The following is a 19,268-nucleotide window of genomic DNA, read 5'->3' as shown; positions in this document are numbered from 1 at the left end:
TCTTCCTCTCCTCTAAACTCCTCCTCACTCTCCACTCCTGTCTTCCTCTCCTCTAAACTCCTGCTCCTCACTCTCCACTCCTGTCTTCCTCTCCTCTAAACTCCTCCTCACTCTCCACTCCTGTCTTCCTCTCCTCTAAACTCCTGCTCCTCACTCTCCACTCCTGTCTTCCTCTCCTCTAAACTCCTCCTCACTCTCCACTCCTGTCTTCCTCTCCTCTAAACTCCTGCTCCTCACTCTCCACTCCTGTCTTCCTCCTCTTCCTCTCCTCTAAACTCCTCCTCCTCACTCTCCACTCCTGTCTTCCTCTCCTCTAAACTCCTCCTCCTCACCTCCAACTCTGTTGATCTGACTTTATCATTTAATGAAGAATCACCACTGAAACAAGTAGTGAGCTGTAAATATCTTGGTGTTTGGCTCGACCCAACTCTTTCATTTAAGCAGCATATTGAGACCATTTCTAAAACACTCAGCTGTAATCTTTCTATTCTTTACCGTCATATAAACTGTTTCACCTTTCAGATGAGAAAAATAATTGTTTCTCAACTATTACTTCCTATATTGGATCATGCTGATATTGTATATCAGAATACATTTGAGGTACATCTTAAATCCCTCAATGTCATTTATAATAGTCTTTGCAGATTTATTTTAAGGTGTCCTTATCTAACCCACCACTGTTCTATGTACCAAACACTAAACTGGTTATCCCCCCATGCTGGAAGATGCTACCACTGGTTCCAGTTCATCTTTAAATGCATACATTTCAACTACCCTTCTTATTTAAAACAATCCCTGTTACCATACACACCCTCATACTCACTAAGACATATTCAGCAACCTTTTTTCTTTATCCCAAGAACCAACAAAGAAATTAAATGTAAAGCTCCTTCTGTCTGGAACACCCTGCCTAGTTCCATAAGAACTATTAGCTCATTTCGTCTATTTAAAAATACCTTATAAAACCATGTACCTGCTACTAGTGTTATAAATATTTCGAGGGGAGGGGGGGCAAAAGGGGGGGCGCAGCCTTTGACAGGAGGGTCTTGAGACCCTGCTTGCCCCCCCCCCGCACAGTCACTGAATGTGCTTAAAACAGTAAAATATACAGCTTTGTGGATGTTTAAATCATCTCACTGTTTTGCACACATATTTTTTAATTTGCAAAATTGTAAATATATAAGTTTATATATATATATATATTTTGTGGCTTTAAAAAAATCCTTTTTATTATGCTCTTGACTGCAGTACCTTGCTTTATTGTTAGATTGTCGATGAATACTTTTTTAATTAATTGCAAAATTATAAATATATTATGGTGCTTATTGATATAGTGTCTTAATACATTTTTGGGTAATTCTTTTATTATTATTTATGTTTTTGACTGCAGTACTTTGTTTTGTTTACTGTTTATTGTTTGAAAAATTGTTGATTTAAGTGTTAACCAGAATCGGTGTTTTAATAACTAATATTGATTAATCTCTCCCTCATCCCTTTTTCAGTATATTGCTCATTTAGAGCGTACACTTGTATAAACTGGCGTTTTCCGTGCAGGCGGCGACATGGACAGAGACTCCGGTAAAGTCAGCCCTCTGCTGGGCGAGGAGGAGTTCAAGGCGTCCTGCGCCAAAGAGATGGCTCTGCTGGACCTGATGGAGAAGACGGGCTACAACATGGTGCAGGAGAACGGACAGAGGAAGTACGGAGGCCCGCCGCCAGGGTGGGAGGGCCCGCCCCCCCCGCGGGGCTGCGAGGTCTTTGTGGGGAAGATCCCCCGAGACATGTACGAGGACGAGCTGGTCCCGCTGTTCGAGAGGGCCGGCCGGATCTACGAGTTCAGACTGATGATGGAGTTCAGCGGGGAGAACCGCGGCTACGCCTTCGTCATGTTCACCAGCAGGTGACCGTTCCCCCCTCATGTCATCAGCTATGTCCGGTTTAATTTCGATAACATGTAAATGATGATGGTGGTTTGTTGGGTGTGGGTCCAGAGAGGTGGCGCAGAGAGCCATCTCCACGCTGGACAACTACGAGATCCGCCCGGGGAAGTTCATCGGCGTGTGCGTGAGTCTGGACAACTGCCGCCTCTTCATCGGCTCCATCCCCAAAGACCGGAGGAAGGAGGAGATCCTGGAGGAGATGTCGAAGGTACACTCTGCTCAATCATACCACAGAAGAAGAACTTCACAGGAAAGGGTGATGTGTGCGTCCCTATGGAATGCTGTTTAGCGGTTAAACTGTGGAGTAAGCTAATTGAATGGACACAGCTCTGCCTTTTAAACGTCCCCGAGATACCAAGTTAAGAGCGTGAAGAAACTGAAATGAACTGTGTTGCCTTCAGGAAACGTGGGGAAAAAGAGATGATCTCTGGAAACTAATGTACAGAATTCAGCTGAACACCCACGTTTTTATTGTATGATTTGTGAATTTAAACTGCACAATGATGGATGGATGTTGTTGCTGCTTCACACTGTTTGTTTAACGAGCAACAATGGTCGTTGTGTGTCTCCCAGGTGACGGAAGGCGTCGTGGACGCCATCGTGTATCCCAGCTCCACGGATAAGAGCCGGAACCGAGGCTTCGCCTTCGTGGAGTACGAATCCCACAAAGCAGCTGCCATGGCCCGGAGGAAACTCATCCCGGGTAAGTTCACCTCTGCGAGAGGTGATTCGACAGCGGGGATTGGGCCTCTGACTCTGATGTCACTTCCTGTCCTCGTCCAGCAGAGGGAGCTAGAACTGAGGTGGGGGGATTTCAGTTGACTCAGATCTGAAACAGATCCAGTCCAGGACACCGGCCCTGCAGGGATGTGAGGGACAACGTAAGAAAATGAATCAGCAGATATTTTCAGTTCCTCCTTAGAGTCTCTTCATTTTGACAATCTGCTTTGACTTATGTGATAATTAATTAAGATTATTTTTTTTAATGTGGAATCGTTTACCAACAGCTGACATTTTATATCCTGTTTTATATCCACTGAACCATTTAATGGACAATATGCCAGGATGTGAGTGCTTTACCTGTTAAAGTAAGATTAATGGCAGAATAATGAGCAGCTGAATGATGAACTTTCCTTATTGGATGCTGTGTACTCCCCTACAAAATCCGTCTTTGATTTAACTGCAGCAATGATAATAATTACTATAAGTAACATAACAACTAAAGTGTCCATTCGGCTGCACAGTCAGTACTTTAACTACTTTGGGTACATTTTCTTGATTATATACTTACATACTTTTACTTATGTAACATCTTAAATGCGAGACTTGTTTTTTATTTTGTGTTATCAGCATTAAAATGACTCCGAACTTCTTCCACTGCCGGCATTAATCATAATGAAACCGGCTGAGTCGCTTTCTCCACCAGTCTGTCAGAACAGAACAAAAACCCCAAATTCTTTAATTAATGTATTTATGCAGGGAGACCTTATGATTTATGGTCATCTTATTTAACATTATTTGATTGTTTTTCACCAAAAAAAGGATGTTCATTAAAAACAGGATGTCTTATCTGTGACACAATGAAATAAAGAAAATAATTGTTTCTTAACGAAATGTAAAAAGTGACTCCAGGATGTTTTTAGCATATTTTGATGATTATCGGGATAATATTAATTATTTTTGGCTGCTTAACAGTTGAATTGAGGCAGCGATGGAATAGACATCCTCGCTGTTGCGTCCCCCTTAGGACTGGATGTGCTTCCAATCAGCCAACCGCAGCACAGTTCACCTCTTAATTAACCCAAGAGGACGATTTCTTCCCGTCCTCCATCGATGCTGAAACTCCCATCGGTCCTGAAAGATGAGCCGGACCGCTCTGAGGCACAGCTCTACTTTTTGCATCGATGGAATATCGTGCATTGATTGTGGTTATTGATGTGTAGAAAGCAGAACAGTGTTTACGGGAGGTAGGAAACTGTTCCACTACATTTAAGTTCTGCATTGAACTATAAGGGGCCTCAGCGGGGGCCCTGCGGCATTTTATACCGTGAGGAAGGTTGCAATATTTATTATATATTCATTTAACATTGATTTGTTTCACCATGTGCATCAGAGTTTGGAGGACAAGCCGTCGGAGACAGCAACAGTTCATATAAAGTTCAGGACAGCGTCTTCGGGAAAAGTGAAGCTGTGACTAAAAACTGCATTCTCTCTGCTGGCCACCAGGGGGCGACTCCTCTCTGGTTGTATAGAAGTCTATGAGAAAATGGTCCTACTTCTCTCTTGATGTATTATCTCAGTAAACATTGTAAACATGAGTTTATGGTCTCAATCTCTAGTTTCAAGTCTTCTTCAATCCAGCATGATGTTCATTTAGTACATTATGGTCCTTTTAGAGTCCACCAGACCAGGAAGCAGGGGCTGCTTTAGGGGGCGGGGCTTACCTGCTGATTGACAGGTCCATTTAGAGTCAAATCCTTAATGTGGGAAGCAAAACCGGGGGTCTACATTTCAACAAGGATCCATCTGATTGATCCGGATAAAAAAGAAAACCTGAGCTTCTGTTTGCTGGTTTAAAATGACAAATATCTCCAGGTGGTAGATGAAATCATCCATTCAGTTTCTTCTGTTTATCTGACTCGCGGTGGCAGCAGGCCAGTAAGTTAGATCCTGCAGCGTTCCCCAGACTGCAGGATTGTATCAGCCGAAGCCAATGTTGTTAATAACGTGGAATTATGCGGAGCTGGATAAAAATGGCATTTGCAAGCTGTTGGCGAGGTGGCCGGCCGTCACCGGACGCCGCTGCAGGAAACTGTTATACACGATAGAAACCGATGTTGCATATAACTCTTCACCTCCAGCTGTGTGTGAAATTGTGATGCCCTTGTGGTCCCTGCTGTGTCCCGACAGGAACCTTCCAGCTGTGGGGTCACGCCATCCAGGTGGACTGGGCGGAGCCTGAGAAAGACGTGGACGAGGAGGTCATGCAACGTGTCCGAGTCCTGTATGTGAGTATGCGTGGGGAACGTGGGGAGCTGGAAGTGTGTGGAGGCTTCAACCCTTTAATTTACTGTAATTAATGGGAGGGGATCTGGAGGTCAAATACTTAATTTCCTGCATTCTGGTGAATTTTTATGTCCCGATTTACGTTGTAAATGTCTTCATGCATGTGATGGAAAATACAAGAATTCCGGTGGAAGGTGACAATGACAGAAATATAAAAAATATGGTATGCTCGGGGGTAATTCCAGCTGATGAGGGGAAACCTGGGGCAAAAAATCACAATCAAATGAGAGACCAGAACTATTATACTATTTAATCCCATATCTTTTCAATATTCAAATATTTAATGCTCAAATTCAGCCTATTATTAATATTAACTACATTATTTATACATTGCCAATGCCATTATAAGCAATGTGGTTGCTTTACTTCCTGTCCACTAGAGGGCGTTCCAAAAAACTACCAATAAATGAATTACCAACAGCTGACAGCTTTAATTAAAGTAATAATTAAGAAAGTAAAACAACCCACATTGCCGTTCTCCTGGGGGACGCTGCCTCCCCGTTGCCATGGCTACGCCCTCCTCGTCACAGCCCAGAGTGTTCTGAGGTTTAATTCCAGCTTTTGTCAATGGAGTCTGGTGCGTTGTGTCCTGCAGGTGCGTAACCTGATGCTGAGCACCAGCGAGGAAACGCTCCACCGGGAGTTCTCCAGCTTCAAGCCGGGCGCCGTGGAGCGCGTCAAGAAGCTCACCGACTACGCCTTCATCCACTACCGTTGCCGCGACGACGCCCTCGCCGCGCTGAGCCTCATGAACGGTGCCCTGATCGACGGGGCCGCCGTGGAGGTGACGCTCGCCAAACCGGTCGGGGTCCGAGACGGGAGCTTCGCCGGGGGGAGGAGGAACAACAGCAGGGGGTACCTGGGATTCAACGCCGCCGCCGGAGGAGGAGGAGGAGGAGACAACGGGACGTTTCTCCTGCACAGGAACGAGGGAGGGATGATGGGAGGGGACGCCTGCTCCCCGCTGTCCCTGCCGCCGCGCCTGGGAAGCCCCTTCTACACATCAGGTAAGGACCAGATTAAATGTGTTTTTATGATGAATTATCATGAAGGACTCTTCTCTCGGTACGGGTGCTGGAAATCCTTGAAAACTCTTGAATTTTAGTGTTTTCAAGGTTTGAAAAGTGCTTGGATTTAGAATGAAGTGCTTTACCACAGCTGGAAGGTGCTGGAAAAGCATGGAAATGCACCTTGAAGTGCTTGAATGTGACTTGAATGTGAGGAACCCTGTGAATATCTGCCCAAAACCCAAAACCCAAAAGCACAGATTAAATATGAAGATGAGTTAATGTTACCTCGGGAGGAACTTCTATCTTTTTTTAAGGTTTTCCACAGTGTGAAAGTCTCTTTTCAGGCCAATTTAATTCACGTTCAGCAAGAAATCTGGAGCAGAATGATCTCTTCCTTCACAGATAGAAAGACGCCTGAAGCCACCATCCTCATGAATTCACCAATATTTCATCCAAACTACTTAATGATCAAATATCACGAAGCTCGATGACGTCCGGCTGTTTCTTTGTTGCACTCTGAAGTCACCAGATGTTTCATTTACATTTTTATCAGGATGCCACGGCTGCACAGATTGAGGCAAAACCTTTTATTCGTCTCACGTTCAAAAGTTAGAGTCGGCTGATGTTGTTCTTCGTTCCTTCAATTAATAAAAGATAAAAAAAAACGAGATAATTCAGTCACCAGAAGTTTAGTTTCCATCCTCCATCGTCATTGAAGAACAACTTATATATTAATATATATATATATATATAATATTGAGTTGGTCCTCCGTTTTCATACCGTCTCTCATATACCAGATATTTATATTTATTGTATATTTCACTGAAGCGTTCTCTCTAAACCAAAACTTATGTCTATATCCGGGAAACCAGCATGGAATCCGTATCACTCCCCCGTAGAGTGTGAGGAATATGCTGCTTCTGCTTCTTTCAGAGACACAGTTTTGGTGTAATAACGCCTGCAGAACCACCCTCCATTGTAAGTTTTATAAAACCACATCCTTCATGTCTCATTGTCGCGATAACTATCTGCCAGCCGAGGCAAAACTCCTCCACGCCTGCAGGCATTTGCCTGAATATTTCCCCACAAATGGATTATGAAATATGTATAGGAGGAAGAGCTACTCGTACTACGACGGGGGGGGGGGGGGGGGGGAGGAATCCTAGAAGCACTTTGGGATTTTAAGATCGACGAGGAGCAGACCAATAACGAGATTGATGGGGGACGAAGGGAACGACGGGGAATTAGATTCAGAGGAAGAGACGTTTATATGAATCTGTCCAGCTGAGTGACATTAAAGCTGCTTCACATTCACTTGTAAGGGATTTATGATATTAATATTAACGGCCATTAAACAACAAGACTAATACGAGAACCTTTTTAATTGGCTGTTAATTCAAGAAGGGTTTATTGTCTCACACACACAGGAAAGAAACGCGTTACAATGAGATTCTTCTTCTGCTGTCCACAGAATGCCAACAATGTAACATCTCAGTATGAAAAAAACAGATAAATAGTATAAAAACAATGTGATTTAAAAGGCAGCATGTGACATAAGTGAAAACAACTATAAACAACAAACATGTCCGCCACTCATTTTCCTATTTAAGCGTTTTCTACAGCTGAATTAATTCCATCATCCATTTGGAGCATTTAGACCTTTTTATTTATTTATGTTTTTTACAAAATCACCTCAAGCAGTTAAAATCTGCTCTGTGGATTAAACCATTTTTACTTCCTGTGGGGGGGATTAATAAACCGAGTGGTAAATCAGCTCAGGAGAGGAAACAAGTCCCATCTACATATAATTGATTATCTAAGTGTTGTTTTTTCCTCATCTCAGCTGCTTATTGCCAGTAATTGAAGATGTAAATGTAGTATGACGGCATCGCGCTGATGTTCCATCAGAGGAGTAAACAACGAGATGCTTTGATCGGCCGAGGCGGCGCTGATGGAGCGCCACACTTTTAATGTGGAGTTGGAGTTCAGGCTTTAAGACGACGTCCTCGTGTTTGAGTTGAAGCATGTTGACACGGAGGAGCTCGCTCCTGAACGCAGCTCTCTGATTAATGACATCATCAACAGCTCGATACGCATCATATATCGCTGGGATTAGAGCTGCTCCAGTGTTTGTTTTTGATACCACACGGAGGACGGCAGCTCATTCATTTAAATCAACACAATATTACATTTAACACTCGGGTTGGTACGGGGGCTGGAAATCCTTGAAAACACTTGAATTTTAGTGTTCTCTGTGATGACATATATCATCATATATGATATTCTGACATTTCTTTATGAAAAATGCCTTTTGATGATGAACAGATGATGAAAATAGTTGGTGATTATATTTCTGTGGATCTGTTAGTGGAATTAGTTTTCCTTTCATTTGTGGTCCTTCTGTAAAAAGCTGTCTCCAAACATCATGTTGGTTGTTTAGAGGACAATAACATCTCATTTAATGTGATGAACAAGTGACATAATAAGTAGACTGAATACTGACCATTGGATTGATACAAAGATGGAGTTTACCACAGCTGGAAGGGGCTGGAAAAGCATGGAAATGCACCTGGAAATGCTTGGAAAGTGCTCGAGTTTGGCTTTGGAACTTTAGCTCTGCACTCTTTGTATTTTCGCTCTTTCCCCACTTTGCATTGAAACGGTTTCTCTCTGGATAAATAAACTCTCATCTTAACTTCAGCTCAAATAATTTTCATCAGGGATTAAAGTCTGAGTTGAAACAGTCGACAGAATATTCACTTTGCCGTCATACAAACAGCAAAATGCTGCAAAGCCTCAAATTGGAGAAGCTGCATTTGAAGAGGAATTAAGTGGTTGAAGGAGAGTTTTCTGTCGTGTTTGCGTGTTTTCTTTTCATCTCCTAAATGTTAAATAGAGTCTGTCACTCAGGCTGTGTTTGCCTCAGAGTTTAAGTTGTTTTACTTGTTTAAGACTCAAGGCCCTTTAAAATATCAGCTGTCAAGTGTCATAACAATGTAATATATAAGTATCTCATCTGTCACTTTCACCGCATCAAATCTTTCCAATAACTTCAGACCTAACCATAGCTATAAAGGCTTTTATTCTTTTTATTTTAAACACCTAAAGGCTGTTTTCCCTGTATTGGTCAGGATTACAGTACATCACAAATAAGTGGTTCTAATGGGAGTCAATGGGACCAAACCTCTTCTATTCACCTTCAAATAGAGGCGTTTTTAAGAAATCCTGTTTCATACAGCCTGAAATGTGACTGATGTTTTGAGAATCAACTAAGAAAGATGAGCAGAAAGTCCACGTTTGGACCCCCAAGGTGCCTCAAGGGTTAAGAAGGTTGACATCCGGTCTACAACAGACGCACTGATGCTAATCCCACTGTGTGTGTGTGTGTGTGTGTTGGGTTTTTGTCCCACCAGAGGACGCGGGTGGCTGCATGGTCCCCCTGTTTCCCGGGACCTCCCTGACCCCCACCAGCCTGCTGGCCCTGAAGCAGGGTCAGATCTGCTCCGCCGTCAGCCTGCTGGACCTCTACTGCTGCAAGAACTACTGGTCTCGGCCCGAGTACCAGCTGTTCTCCACGCAGGGCCCCGACGGGACCCTGCTGCTCCTCTACAAGGTCTGCACACACACGTTTCCCATCATGCTTTGCATTGTTTTGAAGTGGGAGGCTGGTGATATATAAAATGTGTAGAATGAAGCAAATGTGTCGGCGGCATTGGAAAACTCTGCAGCTGCTAGTCTTTGAAAAGATGCCTCGAGGTGGCAAGATTACAGAAATAAGTGTGTGTGTGTGTATTACAGAAATAAGTGTGTGTGTGTGTGTGTGTGTGTGTATGTGTGTGTATAGGTGTTGATCCCATCAACACGGAGCACCTACATCCCCGACAAGCTGTGTTCGATGCTGGACGACGCTAAGGAGCTCGCTGCACAGACAACCCTGTGGAACCTGGGTAATGACGCACACACACACACACACACACACACACACACACACACACACACACACACACACACACGGCCTTGTATATTTGTATGTATGGGATGGGTTGTTTACCTGCCGTATGCATAAACACACTGTTAACACATGCCATGTGGGTGAAGAACCAGAGGACATAAACAGTTTTACTGCCAGCAGTCTTCACCTCGTAATACAGAAGCAGAAAGAGAAAGTCCAAAGTTTTGCAGAGTAGCTGACTAACCATCAGAGTAATAAAGTTCAGAGAAGCCAGCAGATAAAATAGATGAAACGGTACGTTTGCAACAGGAAACTGGAGGGATGTGGCGCCTCAAAAAGCAACGGCAAAGCTACATCAACCAATGCGAGCGCTGGACTTAGAGTTCCCATGTTAAAGACCAACTCATGTTATATGTGAGTGGAAGGTGATCCCAGCTCAAACCAAACCCACCTTTACTTAACGCTCGTTTCCTCGTTATTTTCCAAAGTCATGAGCCCCATATTATATATTGTATGCTGATTTTGCTCTCTTCTCCTTTTAAACGTGTAGACTGAAGTCACGATCTCAGTTGTAGGTTGGACAGAAGGTGACATTTAATCCCATTTGTACAGCGTGTGTCTTGTTAAAGGAGCTGTTTTTACCACCAGCCATCTTTACAGAGCAGCAGTGAATCTTATATAACGCTGTGTAGTTTAACAGCTGGAGTGTTGGTGTCACAAAGGCAACTGTTGTTGGCACAATAAGACTTTGTTCTGAGATGTTAATGAGGTTGGCCTGCAGTAGACACTGGAGGAAGTGTTGCCCCTCCCCCTCCATCATATTATTCATGTAGTTTTAAAAACGCTCCGTTGGTATTCATGTGGAGCTGAACTTGTTCCAGCACGCCTGCAGCTAAAGCAGCAACATTAATCTGTGTTTGCATTATTGCATTTTGTTGTGTCTCAATCCAGCAGCGGCTGTTTCTTCAGACTTTACATTTAGTAAGTGGAGCGTTGGGTAGAGGAGGGTGATTTAAATGCAGCTCCGAGAGCCAGTTAGATGCTGGAGATAAAGGGAGACGTTGGCTGCATTTCTCTTTGTGTTATGAGTTCACATAAAAACATCTGCTGCTGCTTTTATTAAAGTTTAGAGCGGAGGCAAGTTTTCAGAAGTTCATGCACCTGCAGGCAGCTTTCCCTTTAATTAGCGGGTCACCTGGCGAGGCAGACGGGGACCCGGCTTTGGTTCAGACTGTGGAGTCGAGCCGTGGCGAGCGCCAGCGTTCCCCAGGGGAGCTTCTGCTCGGCTTGATATTTGTATAAATGAACATCACTGGCAGGGAGACATCAAGACTTAGAGAAGTGGTTATCTGCATGTAAACAGCTGCGTCGCTAAGTCATCTAGTGCCTCTGACTTAATGCAGAGCAGCTTTATTATATTCCTCTTAATGCTGTGAGATAAACCAAAGCTTATATTTATGACTCTTAAGTTCCCTGAAAGTGTCACACACACGTGTGTGTCGATACGAAGATACAATTCACAGGAAGCACCTTCTGAATGCATGAACACGTTTTCAAAGACAAGTCCCAAACAAGGAATGATATCCAGGGCTGGTACGGGGGCTGGAAATCCTTGAAAACGCTGAATGTTAGTGTGGTGTTTTCAAGGTTTGTAAAGTGCTTGGATTTAGACTAAAGGTCTTGAAATGTGTGTTGTATGTGATGACATCTATGATAGAACAGAGGAAAGAAGATCTCCATATCTGAGGGACTGAAAACAGCATTTTGTGACATTTCTTTATGAAAAATGACTTTTGATGATGAACAGATGATGAAAATAGTTGGTGATTATATTTCTGTGGATCTGTTAGTGGAATTAGTTTTCCTTTCATTTGTGGTCCTTCTGTAAAAAGCTGTCTCCAAACATCATGTTGGTTGTTTAGAGGACAATAACATCTCATTTAATGTGATGAACAAGTGACAGAATAAGTAGACTGAATACTGACCATTGGATTGGTACAAAGATGGAGTTTACCACAGCTGGAAGGGGCTGGAAAAGCATGGAAATGCACCTTGAAGTGCTGGGTAAGAGCTTGAATTTGACTTTGGAGGAGGTGGAGGAACCCTGAATATTTGACGTACAGCTTTTCTCCACATTATTTGACGTTGTGACTGGGTGCTGTAAATCTCTGCTCATGGAGACAAAGCCAGAATCAGACTTGTTTGGTCCCTTTAAGACCTTTCCTCTGAAAGTAGAGCAGGACTTTTACTAAATGTGTCTCCTGAGGACGGAGCTTAACAGCATCGATTCACTCGTCTGTGCTTTTCAATGTGAGTGAGTGAGAAAACAGGGCCGAGATAAAACATACGAGGCTAGTGGCTACCAATGCAATTAAAATGATGATTTTTTTACTTGAGATGTGACTTGGAGAACATGGAGAGGGAGAGTTAGGAGTGCTCGGGCTTTACTGGAAGTCCGCCCTGTGGTGGATTAACGCTTTGAATCAAACTCTCTTCCATTTTTGATTCCAGTTAGTTTCTCTGCCAGTGATGCAGCTCCTCCGATCTCCCATCCCTCCTTTATCGCTCTTCTTTCTGTCGCTGCACCTCCGTCCCTGAAGCATCTCATGGATTATTAATGTTTTACTGACTTTTACTTCTGCTCTGACCAGGAGTCGCCCCCTGGTGGCCAGCAGAGAGGAGAAGTCGGTATTTATCGGCCGTCTGTCCGACCTGATAGGAGGCTCCGTCCTCAGCTGCTCCTCCAGAGGTTTCCTTCATGTCTCCAGGTTTCCCCTTCATCTGAATGGAAGGTCTGAGGACAGATGGTGTCGTATGCTGAACAGATTGTGAAAGCCCTTGAGAACAAATTAGTGATTGGTGATACGGGGTGTAAATACAATGACTGGACTGCAGAGGCTTCTGATCCCCGAGTTCCCTGAGGGCCTTTTACAACCCTCCTTCTGTACTCCTTCCTCCTCCCTTTGCTCCCACCATGCCCTTCTCTGGTCATTACACCCCTCTCTCATCACGCTGGACTCCTCTTCCCACCTCCCTCCTTCACTCCCTCCCTCCCTCCCTCCTCCCAGACTCGTCCTTCCTGAGTGCTGCGTTCTGTGATCCTCCTAGCGGCCCTTCATCTCCGCCGCTCGCCGCCGCCGCCCCCTCCGCCGCCACCAGTCCCGGGTTGCTGACCTGCGGCGGCAGAGCCTTCGCCTCCTGCCTCCCTCCTCCTCCACCACCACCAGCCTCCCCCTTCACCCTCCCCTCTTTGACCACGCTCTCCCCTCCCGCCTCCCAAACGCCCAGGCTGTACATCAGCTCCCAGTCGCCTTTCTACTGAGGGTGAGACGCCACACTGCACCGCTTCATGACATTTTAATAAGCATTCATCACACACAGTCCTCCGGTACGTTCCCTGTGGCGGAGCAGTGGGGGGTCAAGGGTTAAAGCACTTATTTATTGATAAGCTTACACATTCGTGAACCTCATCGTTGTATTTGCAGCCGTCGGTTCAACTCTCCCAATCTAAGTGTAAAGATTTCATTATTAAAGTTCACCTAAAAACAATATTGAATATAGCACCAGAATGCAAATTTGAGCCAGTTATAAATTAAGATTATTGCTATTATTATTTGCTGGAGGCAATACAGTAACCATGGAGACGCAGCTCACACAGCCATGCTTCAGAACTTCATGACTGTCCCTTTAAGTCTGTAAAGTGAGGCCTGTCAATGTAAACGACGGCGTATCGGGGTCACTAGGAAAAAAAACATCATCCAGATGTGACCGTGTCGTTGCAGGAGGCCTTTCCTTCTCCCCTCATCTCCAGCTCCAGCAGCGAAGGTCGCGACCCCGAGGACGAGCAGGAGCAAAGGCAGTCTTTATTATGATTACACCGTTCATGTCTGTCTCATGTCCTCCCTCCCTCCGCTTTAATCTCCAGAAAAGTAAACTCAAAGACGGACGCAGCGTAGCTTCCACAATCACCCCGATAACGCCTTTGGCCTCCTCCTCATCAGCCCAGGTTTTCATTTCTCCTGAGTTCCTCCGACCAGAAAGTACCCATAATGCCACACCTCCGTCAGTCGGCCGTAAATGTGTGATCCCGACTAGAAACGGGTGTTTGGTCCCCTAATAAGTCAGACTTCTGACGGTTTTACCACCATTTTAAGGAAAAATGTAAAAGAAAAAGGTTGTTTTTAAGAGTTCAGAGTTCCATTTGAGCGAATAAGAGACAAAATGTGATAAAAAGGACTGAGATTTAAAAAAACAACCTTTTCCACTCCATTAAAGTCAGATATGCTTTCATCCCCTTCCATGCTCTTCTTCTACCAGAGGAATGTTTGTAGCTGCTGATCCCTTTCATGTCGGAGAGACTTTCAACGCTCCGGTCCTGTCGGCCCATTTCTTCATTATTTATCTATTTTAACAAACAAAGTCAAAAAGCCTCCGGTTCCAGTTCTAATAAACAAAGCTCTTTTTTATTTTATTTATTTATTTCCCCCCCGATGTGTGGTAATTTGGCCGAGCCACTTTGGAGCTTTAGTCGTGTGGAGGAGGAAGAAAATGTGAGGATGAAGGGGATAAAAGTCTTTGAGGGAGATTTAAGATGTGTTCTTGTTTTAGTCAAACTTCTTCGCTGAGGAAGAGAAACACTGTTCTCGTTTCACATTAAAGTCCTCCGGAGGAACAAGTTTTAAAGCGACACAGAGGATGTTGTGTTTCACCAACTTTAAATCCCACAATTAAAAGTATTCACTTACTGGTTGTTTCATATTCGCTGAGTTAAAACCGTGAATTTAAATTTGTCGACTTTTTAAACCCGGATCAAAACTAAAAAAAGGGAGTTTTGTTGTTTGAGTTTCTTTATCGGAGGAAGAGAAATGTGACATCATCGCCGCCTGAGAAGCAAAAACCAGGGCAAAACGTTCCATTTCTTTGAATCTGCTTGAAGCGTCTTTTATTGATCTCCAGGTCCAGGCTGATTGGAGGTTCAGGTTCATGGTGGTTCAGGTCCAAGCTGATTGGTGGTTCAGGTTCAAATGTTTTTGTACATTTCTACAACGAGACTGTGAATGTTTTACTTCCTGACGTTTGTTCAGCTTGTTTTCTGCCGTTTCGTAGAAAATGTGTCCAAAGTTCGTATTTTCTCTACGTTGATTATTCAACAAGAAGAACTTACATTTAAATCCAGGTTGTGATATTTATCCAAATTGATTCATTATAATTTTCTTTGTGTTGTCTTTTTTCGGTTTACTGATGCAAATTAATTCTAAAATAATAATCAAATTAAAAAAAGTAATAACATAAAAATAGGCCTATTTATTAAAAAAAGAAAGAAACCCAATCAAAGCCAAAAAGGAATCAGGAAATGAACACTAAAGAGAACATCTGTTTCAATACATGTCCCTATTTATTTCAATATGAATACAATTAAAAAGATCAGGAAGTGAGAAATCGGCCCCGTGATTTAAATGGTTTATTTTCTGTCGTTGAGAAACCAAGTGATGAAATGTGAGATCGCTTTGTTTACTCTTTTCACAGCGCTTTGAAATAAATATTTATTGTTTTAAAAAGGTTTTTTAATTTTTTATTGTGTGTGTGGACTAATCCGTTCAGGTCTTCATCATCAGGGTCAAACAGCGAGGAAACCTTTGTTTCACGCTGACGAAGCCACGTCATTATTTCAACGTTGCTTTGCTTTGTGGAGTGAACACAATGAGTTCAGTCACTTTCAAACGTCACAGTGATCATCCAGCTTTCAAGGCTACTCACTTTACTGCCGCGTACAATAGATGAAGGCCATGTGAGACGATCGAAAGCTCCAACACAAGACACTGACAGGTCTCTAGATCTTTATTATTATATTATTATATTTTATTATTATATTCTGTGTCGATATCATTTAAGGGAGGAATGGCTAAAGTGTGTGTGTGTGTGTGTATACGTGTGTGTGTGTGTGTATACGTGTGTGTGTGTGTGTGTGTATACGTGTGTGTGTGTGTGTGTGTGTGTGTGTATACGTGTGTGTGTGTGTATACGTGTGTGTGTGTGTGTGTGTGTGTGTATATACGTGTGTGTGTGTGTGTGTGTGTGTGTGTGTGTGTGTGTGTGTGTGGACTAATCTCTTCCTGTCTCTGGTAGAAGTTGCTGCTGTATCTGTTCCAGCAGGTCAAAGAGCTCCTCTCGTTTTTATCTCCGTGGCTACAAGACGGCAAAAGTATGTGGAGTCGTTTGTTTATATTTCGTTCAGGAAATCTACGACCAAATATGTACGTGGACGACCTCCGAGACCAGGACTAGCAAGAAGCTCTAGTTTAGACCAGCATCGCGATCTTTCCACTGTCCATCTTTAAATTCTGCATCTCTGTGATCTTCAGTTTCCTCAGTTGGCACTGTTGACGTCATTTGCTCTGTTAGCGCTGCTCGCTGCTAACGGCCGGCTTAGCCGTGTTGACTGTCTACTAGAAGTGTGACGCCACCCATTAGATTTTTTTTAGCCTCGATTTTGGTGTTTTTATTGCAGCCAGATGTGAAGTGGGTGGAGCTACATACAAATTAACACTGAATAAGACGTTGGAAGGTGACCTGTCAATCAGCAGGTAAGCCCCGCCCCCTAAAGCATCCCCTGCTTTCTGGTCTGGTGGACTCTAAATGGACCATAATGTACTAAATGAACATCATGCTGGATTGAAGAAGACTTGAAACTAGAGATTGAGACATAAACTCGTTTGTTTTGCTGTCCTCCTCCTCCTCCTCCTTTTTCTCTGGCTGGGTTTTATAATCCCTGTTCATCTCTTCTTCTCTGCTCAGCACTTGGAGCCCAACACCTTAGGGGTGTGTGTGTGTGTGTGTGTGTGTGTGTGTGTGTGTGTGTGTGTGTGTGTGTGTGTGTGTGTGTGTGTGTGTGTGTGTGTGTGTGTGTGTGTGTGTATACGTGTGTGTGTGTGTACGTGTGTGTACGTGTGTGTGTGTGTGTGTGTGTGTGTGTGTGTGTGTGTGTGTGTGTGTGTGTGTGTGTGTGTGTGTGTGTGTGTGTGTGTGTGATGGATGAAATCCTGCCAGCGCTGAAGCGTGTCTATAATCACTCCTCTTTTATTTTTATGCTCGGTACTAAATCCTTTCTTTACTAGATGTTTTTTTACTCGCCTGTAGACAAAGTCCAGGGTTCTCTGCTCAAGTAGAAGTACATATTCTACTTCTTTGCTCAGGTAAAAGTACATAAGTACATGCTTTCTTCCTCGGTCCGTCCCAGAGTCCCGTCAGCTTTTAACAGGAAACCTGGTGACTCGGTTGCTTTCTGCCTCCTCGTTTCATTTAATGCAGCGTTCTGTTGGATTCATGGAGACTATCAGCTGAGGTCAAAGGTCAGGAAAACGCTTTCATATGCAGGGCAGTCACCTCCTCAGCCTCCTCTTCTCCTTATCTTCCTCCTCTAACTCCTTTCCCCTCCTCTTCCTCCTACACATAGTTTTTCTTCTTCCTTTCCCCTCCTCCTCTTCCTCTTCTCTTCCTTCTGGGTTACTCCTTCATTCCCCTCTTCCTCTTCTCTTCCTTCTAGTTTACTCCTATGTCCTCCTCCACCGAGATTTTCTTCTTCTTTGCCTTTTCTTCCTCCTAGTTGTTCTCCCTCTTCTCTTCCTTCTGGGTTACTCCTTCATTCCCCTCTTCCTCTTCTCTTCCTTCTGGGTTACTCCTTCTTTCCCCTCTTCCTCTTCTCTTCCTTCAGGGTTTCTCCTTCTTTCCCCTCCTCCTCTTCCTCTTCTCTTCCTTCTGGGTTACTCCTTCATTCCCCTCTTCCTCTTCTCTTCCTTCTGGGTTTCTCCTTCTTTCCCCTCCTCCTCTTCCTCTTCTCTTCCTTCTGGGTTACTCCTTCATTCCCCTCTTCCTCTTCTCCCCCACCTAGTTTTTCTTCCTCTTCTCCATCTTTCCCCCACCTCCGTTGTTTATTATTTGAATTCTCTACTTTTTAATGTCTTGACTATGAATATGTCTCTGCCTCTGTAAATCAATTAAACCTTCCTCTCCTCCTCGTTAACCTTCTTCTCCTCGTCATCCTCCTCCTTTTCTTTTCCTTCCTTATCTTTCTCCTTGGTTTGTCCTGAGTTCATCGAGAGAAAGGCGTAAGGAACAAAGAAAGAGGAGGAAGGACAGGTTTACCTGAGAGGAGGAGGAGGATCAAGAGAGGAGGAGAGACATGGAAAGAAAGGAAGAGGAGGCGGACAGATGGAGAGGAAGAACTTAAAAGGAACAGAAAGGAGCGAGGAGAGAGCAAAACGATGAAGATGAGTGGGAGGTGCAGAATTTGAAGAAGGAGAAGGAATGTAATATTCATGTTCCCGGGCTGCTGCTTCTTCACCAGTGTTTGATTAGTTTGCGTTGTTCCTCTTCCTCTGTGGTGTTTGTTGCTTCTCGCGGCGCTGGGAGTTCATGTCCCGGTCAGGCTCCTCCCCAGACGCCTCGCCGCCCTCCGCTTAGCCCCTCCCACCTCCCTCAGACGGAGGCTCGGAGGTGCGTGGTGTTTATTTTGGGCTCTTTCTTCTTCAGTTATTAGAATAAATCGACAGAGGGACAGAAACGACCCCCTGGTGGATGGAACGGGGATCTAATCTGATGTTATATTATTTTTCATTATTATTATCGTTAAATTCATTGTTCCGACTTCTCTCCCAGACGAGCCGTTTTATGAGTCAAAGACACCGTTTCATCATCAATTCATCTCCTTCGAGACTCACTGCAGTACACGTCTCCTCCTCCTCCTCCCCCACTTCTTGTTTCCTTCCCTCCTCTCCTCCTCCCATTATCCTTGTTTCCTTCCCTGTCCTCCTCCCATTCTCCTTGTTTTCTCTCCTCCTCTTCCTCCACCTTTTCTCCTTGTTTCCTTTCCTCTCATCTTCCTCCTCCTCATTCTTAGCCTTCTTATTTCCATTCCTCTCCCTCCTCCTCCTCCCCCTCCTCATCCACCTCCTCCTCCTCATCTTCCTTATTTCCCTCTCCTCCTAGTTCCCCTGCCTCTTCTCCATGTTCTCCGTCCTCCTCTTCCTCCCCCTCCTCATCTATATTCTTATCCTTCTTCTAGTTTGTTTTCCTCTCCTTCCTGTCCTGTCCCTTACTTTCTTCCTCCTTTTCCTCCTCCTCGTTTCCCACACCTCTCCTCCTCCCCTTCTCCTTGTTTAATTTCCTCCTCTCCTCCTCCCCTTCTTCTTGTTTCCATTCCTCTCCCCCCTCCTCCTGCTTCTCATCCATCTCCTCCTCCTCCTCTTCTTGTTTCCCATCCTCCTCATCTTCCTCATTTCCCTCTCCTCCTTGTTCCCCTG

The 19,268-nt window shown here is 44.2% G+C and overlaps 1 protein-coding gene across 1 annotated transcript; it reads left to right on the top strand.

The window, feature by feature from the left end:
• The first annotated feature begins 1,563 nt into the window (after positions 1 to 1,563).
• Positions 1,564 to 13,914, top strand: rbm46 (RNA binding motif protein 46). The gene is made up of 9 exons (XM_084002293.1): positions 1,564 to 1,900; positions 1,992 to 2,148; positions 2,514 to 2,643; positions 4,851 to 4,948; positions 5,602 to 6,013; positions 9,431 to 9,630; positions 9,862 to 9,964; positions 13,038 to 13,293; positions 13,752 to 13,914. Exons 1-8 carry the CDS (start codon positions 1,635 to 1,637, stop codon positions 13,289 to 13,291), a joined length of 1,620 nt encoding a protein of 539 aa, XP_083858419.1. The 5' UTR covers positions 1,564 to 1,634; the 3' UTR covers positions 13,292 to 13,293; positions 13,752 to 13,914.
• The last annotated feature ends 5,354 nt before the right edge of the window (positions 13,915 to 19,268 follow it).

This window comes from Eutrigla gurnardus (genome assembly GCF_963514095.1).
Source record: "Eutrigla gurnardus genome assembly, chromosome: 23".
Taxonomy (NCBI): domain Eukaryota; kingdom Metazoa; phylum Chordata; class Actinopteri; order Perciformes; family Triglidae; genus Eutrigla; species Eutrigla gurnardus.
This window is presented reverse-complemented; position numbering and strand designations above follow the sequence as displayed.

Bases quoted from the DNA above. Each gene is read 5' to 3' on its own strand.
- rbm46 (XM_084002293.1), top strand. From the start codon at position 1,635: ATGGCTCTGCTGGACCTGATGGAGAAGACGGGCTACAACATGGTGCAG. The intron at 2,149-2,513 runs GTACACTCTGCT...TGTGTCTCCCAG, and splicing joins TCCTGGAGGAGATGTCGAAG to GTGACGGAAGGCGTCGTGGA. The intron at 6,014-9,430 runs GTAAGGACCAGA...TTGTCCCACCAG, and splicing joins AAGCCCCTTCTACACATCAG to AGGACGCGGGTGGCTGCATG.